General features: G+C 42.8%; 2 protein-coding genes across 9 annotated transcripts in view; one reads left to right on the forward strand and one right to left on the reverse strand.

Annotated features, from left to right (window-relative positions):
* The window catches only part of LOC133225979 (collagen alpha-1(XI) chain), a 462,534-nt gene that overhangs the window by 154,953 nt on the left and 296,180 nt on the right, over positions 1-11,401 (forward strand). The window lies entirely within an intron of this gene.
* Positions 1,485-7,660, reverse strand: LOC133225983 (pancreatic alpha-amylase-like). The gene is made up of 10 exons (XM_061379011.1): positions 7,463-7,660; positions 5,766-5,909; positions 5,373-5,570; positions 3,762-3,992; positions 3,115-3,248; positions 2,901-3,023; positions 2,690-2,789; positions 2,363-2,484; positions 2,127-2,252; positions 1,485-1,801 (listed from the first exon to the last, which is right to left on the reverse strand). Exons 1-10 carry the CDS (start codon positions 7,628-7,630, stop codon positions 1,612-1,614), a joined length of 1,536 nt encoding a protein of 511 aa, XP_061234995.1. The 5' UTR covers positions 7,631-7,660; the 3' UTR covers positions 1,485-1,611.

Consider the following 11,401-nt stretch of genomic DNA (forward strand, 5'->3'; position numbering starts at 1 on the left):
ATCTGCCACAGCAAGTCCCCTGGCAACCCCAGGAAGGGTAGCAAACAGTGGTCTCAGAGAATCACAGACACAGCTATTACAGGAAAAGATAAAGCTGTCCTAGCTGAAGGACCTAAAAAGTCACGCCACAGGGGAGACACAGCCATCATCTTGAGGGTCAGTTTTCAGCTCCCGAGATACTGCCACTGTCACGCCGCTACATGACATGTCACGCTTTTAGACCAGCTTTCCTGAAGAACGGCTTCAGGGATGTTGTAGCACAAAGTAGATGCGGACCCATCCCTTTGCCAGCTCTGTTTGCACAACAAAGAGAGGAGCCTGTCTGCTTCCATGGAACAGAAGGGCTCCCTGCCCTGAGCCTGGTGGCAAGAGACAGTTTGCAAATAGCTCTTACCATCCTGCCACACGGCTCTCCCACTCTTTGACACCGCTCAAGGGAGCAGCCCCAGGGGCTGTGTTTTGCTGGCAGCAAGGTGGTGTTGGCCGCAGTGAGCAGGGGAGACAGGCGGAAGGTCTAGCCTCTGGGACCCGCACACTACCTGGCCCCTTCCTCCGACACCATCGCTGCCCGGCCAGGCACTCGGAGCCCTTGGGCACGCTGAGAGCCGATATCCACCCTCCAGCAGCCGCATGCTCTCCCTCTCCCACCACAAAAGCCAGGTGTACCCTTAAGAGTACACCTTGACCTCAAAAAAGAAGACGTCTGGGCGTTCCTCTGACAAGTGGCCCCTCAGGACTGCGTCGCAACAAGTATTGTGGCCAAGCAGACATTCTGACTTAAAGCAGACTCACACTGACCTAGGCATTTCCTCACGGCTGACAATGAAGTCGGGAAAGCCGCCAAATCTGTGCTCCTTCTGTGCAGTTCTCAGAGATGTTACTGGATAGGCAAGCCAAGCCCTCCACAGAGACAAGCATATGCTGGCGTTGACGCCACTCTCAAGAGCACTAACCGACGCTTGAGTAACCGGCGCCCTTCTCAGGCACCTTTGGTACGGCCACAGCGAACATTTGTTCCCAGCAGGACACTGGGGCTAACCGGATAAGGTCTGTGCTTCAGATTTGTACAGGCACAAGCTCACTGTGAACCAGGCAGACCGCTGCATTGACTGTTGTCATGGGCTGCAATAACTGAATTGGCACGGCCCAGCTTCCTCTGCCACCGCAGAGCCCGGGCTTTGCTTTGCCACAACAAACAGATCCAACTCTCCTGGGTGCCTAGGAACTACTCGCAGCTGACTGCCCACAGCGTGGCTCATCTGGGATGTAGATGTGTCAGTATGTATCAGCCTTGGAAGTACCGCATTTCTAACTCGCCCCCGTGTCGGTTTGGGTCCGATTTATTTCTTCTATTTTACGCTCTCCCCTCTTTCTCTGATGTGGGAAACAGAGTGCTGCATCGCCTTAAAACACAGCACTGCACTGCCACTAGTTGTGACGCGACAAAGTTACCGTCCGGTTCACTAAGGGAAAAAACACGACTCTTCAATTTGCTTGCCATTTATTATTCACTAGATACAGAGAATCACTCCTGCTCAAATACCAGGAAGTCACCAGCTACGGGGGAAACGGTAACGCAGAGACCAAACGGAGAAGGAGGTTTCTCCCGAGTTACAACTTGGCATTAACGTGAATTGCCATGAATGGATCTTCAGCGTGGTTACTAATCTGGAAATGAGCCATTCCATCCCCAGAAACATACACCTGACTTCCAGTGCATCGGTTGGACTCCTTTTCTCCAGAAATAACGTCACAGTAGGTACCAGCAGGCAGCCCAGTTTGCAAATTGACGTTCAGCTCCCTACGTGAAAAGAAGCGGAACCTCTTTATCCAATGCTTCCCAAACAGGTAATTCAAATCGGGCATAGAGGCTTTCTGAACCTCACGCTACCCCCTCACTTTGAGCATTTGGCAGTGGAGAGGGTGAGCTTTCTGATCCTATCCCCGCTTTGCTCCCTGCGCTCCCATTTTGGCTCTCTAGACCTGGCATGTGAGCCAAGGATCTCTGGCGCAGGCTGGCGTGAGCGCTCTCATCAGGAGAAAAGGCCATTCCCCTTCCCATCAGCATTGCTCATCAGGGATGCTATGCTCTTCTCTGAGGACACGGTCTTCTCCCACTGACTTACCAGTCATCATTATTGAAAACAATGAAGCCTTGATTGCCACGGCCAAAAGCTACTTGGTTGCTGCCATTGTCCCACCAGTTGGAGAAAGGCTGACCATTCACCACGTTACGGAAGACAACCATGTTCCTGAAAATGTAAGGGATTGCTGTCACTGGGGCTGCGCGGGCTCTAAAGCCACGAGGACTACGAAGCAAAAGCAACAGCTCTTTCTTCTTTTCGTCTCCACAGCGACCTACCTGATTTGACGCCAGCGATGTTCACAAACCCAGTCGTTGCCACAGGTAGTGTCTGCGTTGATGGTAACAGGCTTTATTGAGCCGTCTGAGTTACTTGGTGGTCCAAACCAGTTATTGACGTCCTGTAGTTCAAAGGAGAAGGTTAAAACTTCTCACCGACCAATTCAGAGAGCCTATCTGTAGACAAAAGCTAGGTGGGGTGTCCACCTGCTAGATCCCACGTGGGACGGAGAAATCACTTCACTAATCTGAACACACCAGACTGCTTCTCTGGCCCTCTTCTGATCCTCCTTCACCACGAAGCTCTGTTCAGCATGACGAGCTTACCTCTCCGTTTACAAAATGTCTTGGCCAGCGAAAACTAGACATCACACGTGTGAACCCATACGGATGAGCGAGCATGAAACCAACTGCCATTTTATAAAGCCTGTTGGTTGGACAAAGAGAGTCATGAGACATGGGACGAGAAACCGTGCCAGAAAACAGACGCAAACAAGCAGACGGAAGAAGCATAGCCCAGACAAGAGCGGTCCTTTACCTGGGGTCCCAGAAGGTCAGAATGGAAGCCCCACCGGCCCCGTGCCCCCGCTGGTTGTCGTGATTATCCACAAAGACCAGGGCTCTGTTGGAAGGCACTAAGCCCCAGCCTTCTCCCCAGTTCCTGGCCAAAAACACAGAGACTTGAAGTTACTCTGTCCACGGGCGTACCCAGGCTACCCCAAGGGCGTAAGTCGCAACATCTTCATCCTTACTTTAAGTAAGACATCTTTTCTCCATTCCACTTGCGGATCACCGTCCCCAGTTTGGCACCGTATTTGAATTCCGTCACTCGGCCGTTTCCAAAGTACTGACTGCCTGTGATCGGCTCTCCACCCAAGTCAATTACCTGGTACACAGAGAAAAGACAAAGCATTTTTTTGTACTTTAAAATCTCAGTACGTTGAAGACATTTCCATCAACATTGTTTTAAGTAAAAGGTGTAGTTGTGAACTTTTTTTCCATCTCCATCCTAAATCTCATTACCCTGTTTGATCACTACAGCATAATTATTGCTTGGGCCTTACCAACATTTTATTACATCTAGTCACCAATGCCTCTGCTTCCAGCATATGGGCAACCTCATTTTACTGTGTAGCTAAAAAATCATTCATTTTTTACCCTAGACCTTTCAGGTCAAGACATTGATTTAGTAATGAATGTCTAGCAAGTTTAGCTTCTGCTGGCTGAAGCTAAGTGATATCTCAGTGATAATTTCTATAAAACTTGAGACTGAAAGCTGTTCAGGCCCAGCTCAAACAGAGCATTTTTTCCTGTTTGGGACTCAGTGTATATTGTGTCTGCAAGAAATATGTGTGTAAAGTAAAAGTACAACTGAAACAAAAAAATAAATAAAGATTACCTCCTGGTAAATGAAAGGTTTAGTTCCTGCAGAAAACCATTGAGTGTTTAGATCTTTCAGCTTGCCTAAAATTGCTTTCACATCTTGAGGCCACATATGCTTGGCAGCATCAATTCGGAAGCCTGCTACGCCAATATCTATGAGATGGTTCATATACTCAGCAACTTTTGAGCGGACATAGTCCTTCTCCAGGGCCAGATCAAGAAGGCCAGACAAGCGACAGTCCCGAACCTGGATGAAAATTCTGAGATGAAATATTTTTCACCTAGTAAACTAAATGTAGTGCTCTACATAACATTTTTGTTACCTACATTACAATCCCAAGTAACTACAACCTTCACTAGCCATTTTTCAACATGCATTTCTTTGCCTTGGATCTTGGACAGCCATCTACACAGAAGGAACACTGAGAAGGCTGCATTCACCCCTCTTACATAGCTGTAGATGCTGAAAGATTATAACTGCCTAACCAGTAAGTCTATAATCCGCTTATTAATGCAAGCATAGGGCAAAAATGTGATAAATTATTTTTTCCAGTGTATTATGGAACAGATTCATTACTTTTTCAAGTGCATTCATTTTTCATCTGATGTGGGAAAGATTTATAGAAGTTGTGTTTCTAAATCTTTTAAAAATCTTGAGTTATTATATCTGTAGGAAAGTATTAAACTTTTGTTTTCTCTCCCCTTTCTGCATTTGTTTCCTGGAAATACTAAATGAGGAACACCAGTTTTAATCAAAAGGATACTTTAAACATATACTGAAATGCTGAATATACTGAAATATACTGAAATGCTTTTCTTAACCCTTATGATGGGTTTCCATGGCTCTGCATACCTGTCTGGACAGAGCAAGGTGCATGAGCCTATGTTGCACTGTGTATCAGAACTGGTTATAATGGTGCTCCTTCAGAACTGGTTCAAGCATTCACAGACATTTAAAGTTTCCCCATCTTCTGCCATTTCTCAAAAATTCCTCCCCCCTAAATTTAGATTCAGGAAAGATCAAATGCATTTGAAAGGCATAAGACATTATTCAAGAAAGGTAGGTATTTATCTTTATAAAATAATTTTTCATTCTGTGGTAGTTTTAAAGTCCTAACCTTGTAATCTGATGTAGAAGGACAGACTCTCAGCAAATCTGTGAACAGAAGGTCACTCTTCAAGATTTTCACATTACTACTCATCTTTATAAAATCCTACCCTTTCTCTCCTGAAATTGAGACTAAAGAAAACTTTCAAATTACACTAAAAGGCAAGTAACTCCTCTTGTTTTAAACACAAAAAACCCCACAGAGGATAATCCCGAAATAGGTCTTGTAAGCTTTAAACTACCTTATTAAGTACCTAAGCATATTTCCCTAAATCTGAAGCTGAGCCACTGGTTCAAGTAGAGATACCCCTTTAAGAAGGGGATCCTATAAGAAGTTATACCATTCCTGATAGCAATGCTAATCTCTATTACCAATTTGGACAGTTTTCCATGTGGGTTTTAATTTTGTTTTGCTTTTAAAAACTTAAAAAGTTTTTGAAAAGTGTGTGACAGTAAAGGGGAACAAAGAAAGCACAGCCCAGGAACGGATGTACATAAAAAATATAGTTCTAGGTTTACCTGACGTACATCATGATAATCCTCAATATCTCCACTTCGAGATTTACATTTACCATCATTAAAATCCCAGACAGAATATGGTACAGCTGGAAAACTTTCAGTCTTTGCATTGAAATAGCTTCCACAAGTACTGTGGTTGCCAGCACCAGCATTAGTTCCACACATATGGTTGATTACAGCGTCCACATAAACGTACACCTAGAGAATAACATTCACATTTAATTTGAGAACTAGAATGTCTTCACTGGTCCCATCCAACCCAAATTAATCTATGGTTTATGAAAAGAAACCCCAACATATCCAACTCCAGTGCTACCACATCTTCCCTTCTAAATTACCATTCATCTATATCCTTGCGCATTGCCAACCCCAGAAGGTCTTAAAAGCACTTACTCCAACATTGTTGCATCTGGTCACCATGTCTCTAAATTCAGTTTCATTTCCAGATCGTGTGCACAGCTTATAGCTGATGGGCTGGTATCTTTCCCACCAGGGTTGCCACCGGTCAGAAATAACATTTTCATTTGGAGGTGAAATCTGTGAGTAAGATGGTGTCTCTTGGTAACAGGATACTGATAATGGTTTATTTCTTTGCCCAGTATTGTTAGAGAAAGATATAAAACCAGAAAACCAGGTCCCTTTAATGGAAGATGGTCACAATAGTTAACCCACATAGATCCTCAATATCCTCTCCTTATACTGTAGTGGGCTGGAAATAAAAGATTTAAGCCTGGACCTTCAGCAGGTAAAAAAATACTATAAAAATTAGGTCCATGGACAGTGTCCTAATTATCTTTGTGACAGAGGCCTCAAAGATCAAAAGCGTGGTCTGAAATCTGAAGGACTAGGCCAGTAGCAACAGCCTTGAATCAGGAAGGAACTGACTTCAAAACAACTGATGTAACATCCTGCCCTTAAAATCAGTCCAAACATTGTAATGTTTTGGATAAAAACTTTCTTGAATGAAACTTGTCATAATTTTCGGACAAGCTACACCTCTTCCTTTTATAGACTCTTTGTGGGGTATTTTTCAGGCAGCAAGCTTTTGCTGACACCTCCAAGTCTCCAGGCATAACCACATGATCCCACCACTCACAAAGAATCCTAGGCTGCAGCCTACTTAGCTGTCACACCTTTGTGATCCACTCAGGAGGTCTGCATCTGAAAAAACTTTCTGAGACCATATCATAGCATGGATTAAAAAAAGATATCCAAATGTCTCCCATAGTCTGAGAATCAATTTAAGACCAATCAGGCCTGTGCATCTGGAAAGGTGGTTGCAAAGAAAACTTCAAATGTATTTGAAAATGATGGTAAAATTCTCACTAAGGCCAACCTGAGAACTCCTGACCTAGAAGAGACAGGAAGATTTCTCTCCCCAATTCTCCTGAGCAATTTGACAAACAAACAGGAATTGTTTAATGAGTGACTACTCTCAGCCATACCACTCCACATATCTGACACTACTGGTTCCACAAGAACCCGGGTCTGTTGTTAAGATAGAACAGACTCACACCAACACACCTTCACCAGAACGTGTGGTCTGTTCATTTCTGCTCTCATCAGACTCCTCCAAAGAAGGGTCTCTTAATGGCTTACCCTGACACTAGGCTTTACAGAGGGAAACTTGCCTGCTTGGTTGAACAGCAGCCCTTTATATTTATTTTAAACCTTCAGCCCTTTAGTATTGAGGAAGCTCTTTTGGAGCCCTCTTTTTTTTTTTTTTTTTCAAGTCATAGTTTTGTGTTTATCTAGCTCTTAAGAACTTTCCTTGATTTAAAATAATATCAAGCACATAAACCTAGGTTACTCTTCACAGCAGTAAAAACAGATTTAGCCAAGGATATGCAATTCTAATCCGTCTAATTGTAATAGCACAGTGCGCAGAACATGCACTTTGGAGCAATGAAACAAATTCATGCTTACACAATGATGGCTGAAGAATATATTTGTGAGCATTTACTACTTCCATTATCAATTTCTATTTTTCTTTCTCAGTACCTGCTCTTCAATGAATTGAAAATTTTCTCTGAAAAACAAATTATCATCTATGTAGTAATTTTATTACCTACTGATCAGAACAGACATACCTGAACTCCTCCAAATCCATGAGGAGCTAAATAGTGCTCACACTCAAGGGCAATATCTGCCCAGCGCCACTCAAAGAGATGTACAACAGATGTCCTCCCAGGGAGAGTATTAGGGTTGTACTGTGCCCAGCAAAGCCCTACAATTAACAGAAGAAATGAGATACCCATCCTGTGCTCTGCAATCAGTTGCACTCTTCTTACTGCCTATTTATGTTCCTGCAAAAGGGTAAAATGCACATTACAAAATACACATTTAAAAGTAAATGCCCATCTTTGGCATCATATTTCTTTAACTCTATTATAATTTTCCTTGTGAACTGGATTCTAAGTTATATCAACCTCTCACACTGACTGGAACTTTGTTTTCCTGGGTTAAAACCCAGACACTGTCTAATCTAGGCTGTCTCTAGCATGTAAAAGTTGCGGTTTTATTAGTATAAAGCCCAAACCAACCCCAAAATGCAAAGGAGTACTTATAATAGACTGAAATGGACATTTAATTTTTCATTTTAAAGTACAATACTTCACATTCTTATTTACATTTATATTTATCCTTGAGAGGCATCTTTTTTTCAAATCTGTGTAACTATCATTTGTGCATATTTAGATAAATTTGGAGAGTGGCAGAAATTTAGATAAATATTGGAGAAGTGGCATGTTTCTTACCATGAGTTGCCACAAAGCCCCAGGTATTCTGGAAGTCTAACGTACGTGATTCTGTCATTCATGATGTGCATGACAACTATCATTCAAACAACAGCCCCAACCTGGGAAGATCTCTCAGATAGAGAAATGACTACAGTCACTCAAACCCAGAAATGCTAGAGTAGGACAAAGCCTTTGCAAACAAAAGGCTGAACTCCTGCTTCCCTTAAACAGTAAAATACTTGTTAATTTTCTAAGTTATCTATTCCTTGTAAAATACTATCTTTACACAGAAACAACACAGGGCAAAGAGGAAATAAGGAGATTCTTGGGTGCTGTCAGGAGACACCAAACACTTCAGTAAAGGTATAAACATGAACACAAGGTCCTTCAGGTTTGCTGCATAAAAGAAACCTGCACATTTTTCACGTTTTAATATACATTTGGGAATGCACAACTGAAAACTGCAACTACTATGATACACATACCCAAACAGAAATTTATAGATAAAATAATTTCTACAAAATGACTTATTTTTAAGGTAAGGCCGATCCACATCTCCCTGTCTGTGGAGCTGCACTCTTTGGGGCAAACTCAGACACAAAACATGCCACCTCATGAAGTGCAGAACCTGCCTCCCAGAGCCTATTGCTATCAGCTGTCACCGCACTTCACAGGCAGACAAAATTATTTAGGAAGAATCATTTGACAAATTTAGCTTGTTTCTCTGCTTGTGAGCAGAATAATTAAAAAAAAAATGTTATTTCCTTGTAGATTTTCATAGAGTATACAGATAAATTTCAGCCGTAAGCAGATGTTCCCTGTGCTTTCACTTTCCTAAAATAATGCTTCGTTGCCCTGATAAGAACATACATTAACAGAAATCGAGCTAAGAAAGTTTGATATTCTCTGGTAAGAGAAGCCATTTATCAGATTAGCAAATTCTACTTACAGCAGTTAAGCACACAGAGCAGTTAACTACACAAAGCAGTAAGAATAATGTATTTTGACACAACCAGCCTAGTGACCCAAGGCCTAGTGCTTGAAGAGAAAACTCGGTGTAGTTTTTCATTTCTTTGAAACAGGTTTTCTGATTTCAGTACAAGCCATGATAAGAGAATGGAGATGGTGAAATCCACAGCACACTCTGTCAGCTCTAGCTTCAAACTGCTTGTGAAATTTGGAAGAAAAAAAAGAGGTGCATACTCCCCAGTGGAAGAAAAGGGAGCACAACTGACTGCGATCCGAAGAACACAGGCGAGAACACACGCAGAAAGAAAGCAGTAGAACTCGGTACGTACATCTCAGGGCTCGTCTATGTCCTTTTCAGCAGGCTTCAGCAGCAACACCCGCCCCCCCCCCACCAGCCTAGGGCCGCCGGGGCAGCAACGATGGGAGCTCTGCCCCTTCCGCTGAGGCAGAGCGGCGCGGAGGGGAGGGGAGCGGAGGTACTGCGGCCGCCCGCCGCCGCAAGCTGAAGCCTCTCAGTCCTATGACAGACTTGCTAGCAAGAAGCTGTTATATGGTAAAATAAACTAATATCTAAAAGCTTTACAACACAAGTCAACATGTTGATTCAAGATAAAATTGCATTCTGGAATACATTTGTTCTCGAGATTTGAGAAAGGAAATCTCTCCGCATACGCACTTAGCTCACTTATTTTTGTCTTTTAACACCACCTCGCGGTTATCCTACTCCCCTGCATGGAATATTTAGTTGGCCTTTTATGCAATATTTTAAGAGCTTGGTTCTGTACTTGCAACTCAACGTGGGTGTTGGGATGTGTTACATGTTTCCTCTTTTATACACACCTTTTTATGTGCAACAACTCAAGTCACAAAGCTTTGGAAAGTGGCTCCATCCAGATGCAGACTAAAAATGTGTTCCACATCTTTGAAGGCCACAGTGGATTAACTAGCATTTTCCACTTTAATGTTTGTCATTATCAAATTAATGTTTCATTTCTTTCAGAACAGTAAAAATGACAACTAGAGTAAATATTTGTCTGCATATAACATAAAAGGATTTCCTGCCAGAACCCAATTGCTAGGCTGGAGTAAAAGACTTGGGGACTCACACTCAAGTGTTTGTCCTACCTTAGGAATGGTAGCAATGTAAGCTGTTTAAGAAAACCAAAGTATTTACAATGGCAAATGTGCTCTCTTCAGTCTTGTATCAAGTAGTGAGATACATTTAAGGAATAAACCAGAAGCAGCAGAAAATAAAATAAGCAATTCTCAGTTTGACATTAGGTCCCTCTTAGCTGTCAATTTCCAAAGATACAGAGGTATAACAAATATGCAAACCCAGTGCCCTAGCTGCAGGAGCTGACCTTGAAGACCCTGAGCAGAATGAGACAGAGAAAAATCAATGATTTGCAACACATCATCTGGGGGCAACTGAAAAGTAATGACTTCAATATGTGTACTCACAACACAGCTATTATTAGAGGCTGTGATTTTGTGTATAAGCCACCTGTATTTACTAGCCAGTTTTTAATAAGATACTACACTTTGTAATGTATGGATTTGTCACTTGTAGATGTCAGAGCATGCAGATTTACAGCAGCTGTTAGAAAATGTTAAGGCAGAAGCTAGAAAGATTCTAATACGATGGCAGTGTTATAAAGCAGGTAATGGAACCAATTAAGAGGGTGGGAGAACCCCACTGGTGGGAAATTTTCTTTGGCTGGTCCCCCACTGCCACCAGGATCTTCAAAATGCTGCTGCACCCTGTAGTGGTTATACTGCTAAAGTAAATGTGTGTGTGCTTTGCCATAGTAGGGACCTGTAACTGGATAAGGCAGGTGAAACTCCACATTGACAAAGAGGTGCAAGGACCGAGGCTGGCAAAATGCCACCTACCATAGTCAAGGGCAAGACTGGGTTGGCCTCTGTTTGCCACCACGAAGAACCTTTAGCTCCGCTGTTGGCTGCAACCCAGCAGGCACTGATCAGGAGGGACACATGCCATGCCAGACCTTGATGTGAGGGATGGCCTCCCCTGTTATAAGAGGGCCATCCAGGAGGGAAGGGCAGGCCAAGCAGCCTGTGGTTGGCACAAGAGATGATCTAGTCCAAATGCCCTGCTCAAGCAGGGTCATCTAAAGCAGGTTTCATCATCCTCACAGTAAAAAAAAAACAAAACACAAAACCAAACAAACAAACACACACACACAAAAAAAAAAAACAAAACCCAACCAACAACAGAAAACAAGCCACAGCAAGTTAGCATATAGATGCAATTCAAGCAGAACAAAGAGAAATAACCAGTTTATCTTAAGTAGTATTGCA

This window comes from Neopsephotus bourkii, unplaced genomic scaffold, assembly GCF_033783945.1.
Source record: "Neopsephotus bourkii isolate Nb327-2 ecotype Australia unplaced genomic scaffold, CSIRO-AGI_Nbou_v1 NB_1768, whole genome shotgun sequence".
Classification (NCBI taxonomy): domain Eukaryota; kingdom Metazoa; phylum Chordata; class Aves; order Psittaciformes; family Psittacidae; genus Neopsephotus; species Neopsephotus bourkii.

Coding starts and splice junctions, on each gene's coding strand:
- LOC133225983 (XM_061379011.1), bottom strand. CDS start 7,630: ATGGGTATCTCATTTCTTCTGTTAATTGTAGGGCTTTGCTGGGCACAG. Junction 3,249..3,761: donor AACCTTTCATTTACCAGGAG/GTAATCTTTATT, acceptor TCTGTGTACCAG/GTAATTGACTTGGGTGGAGA. Junction 2,790..2,900: donor CTGACCTTCTGGGACCCCAG/GTAAAGGACCGC, acceptor TCCAACCAACAG/GCTTTATAAAATGGCAGTTG.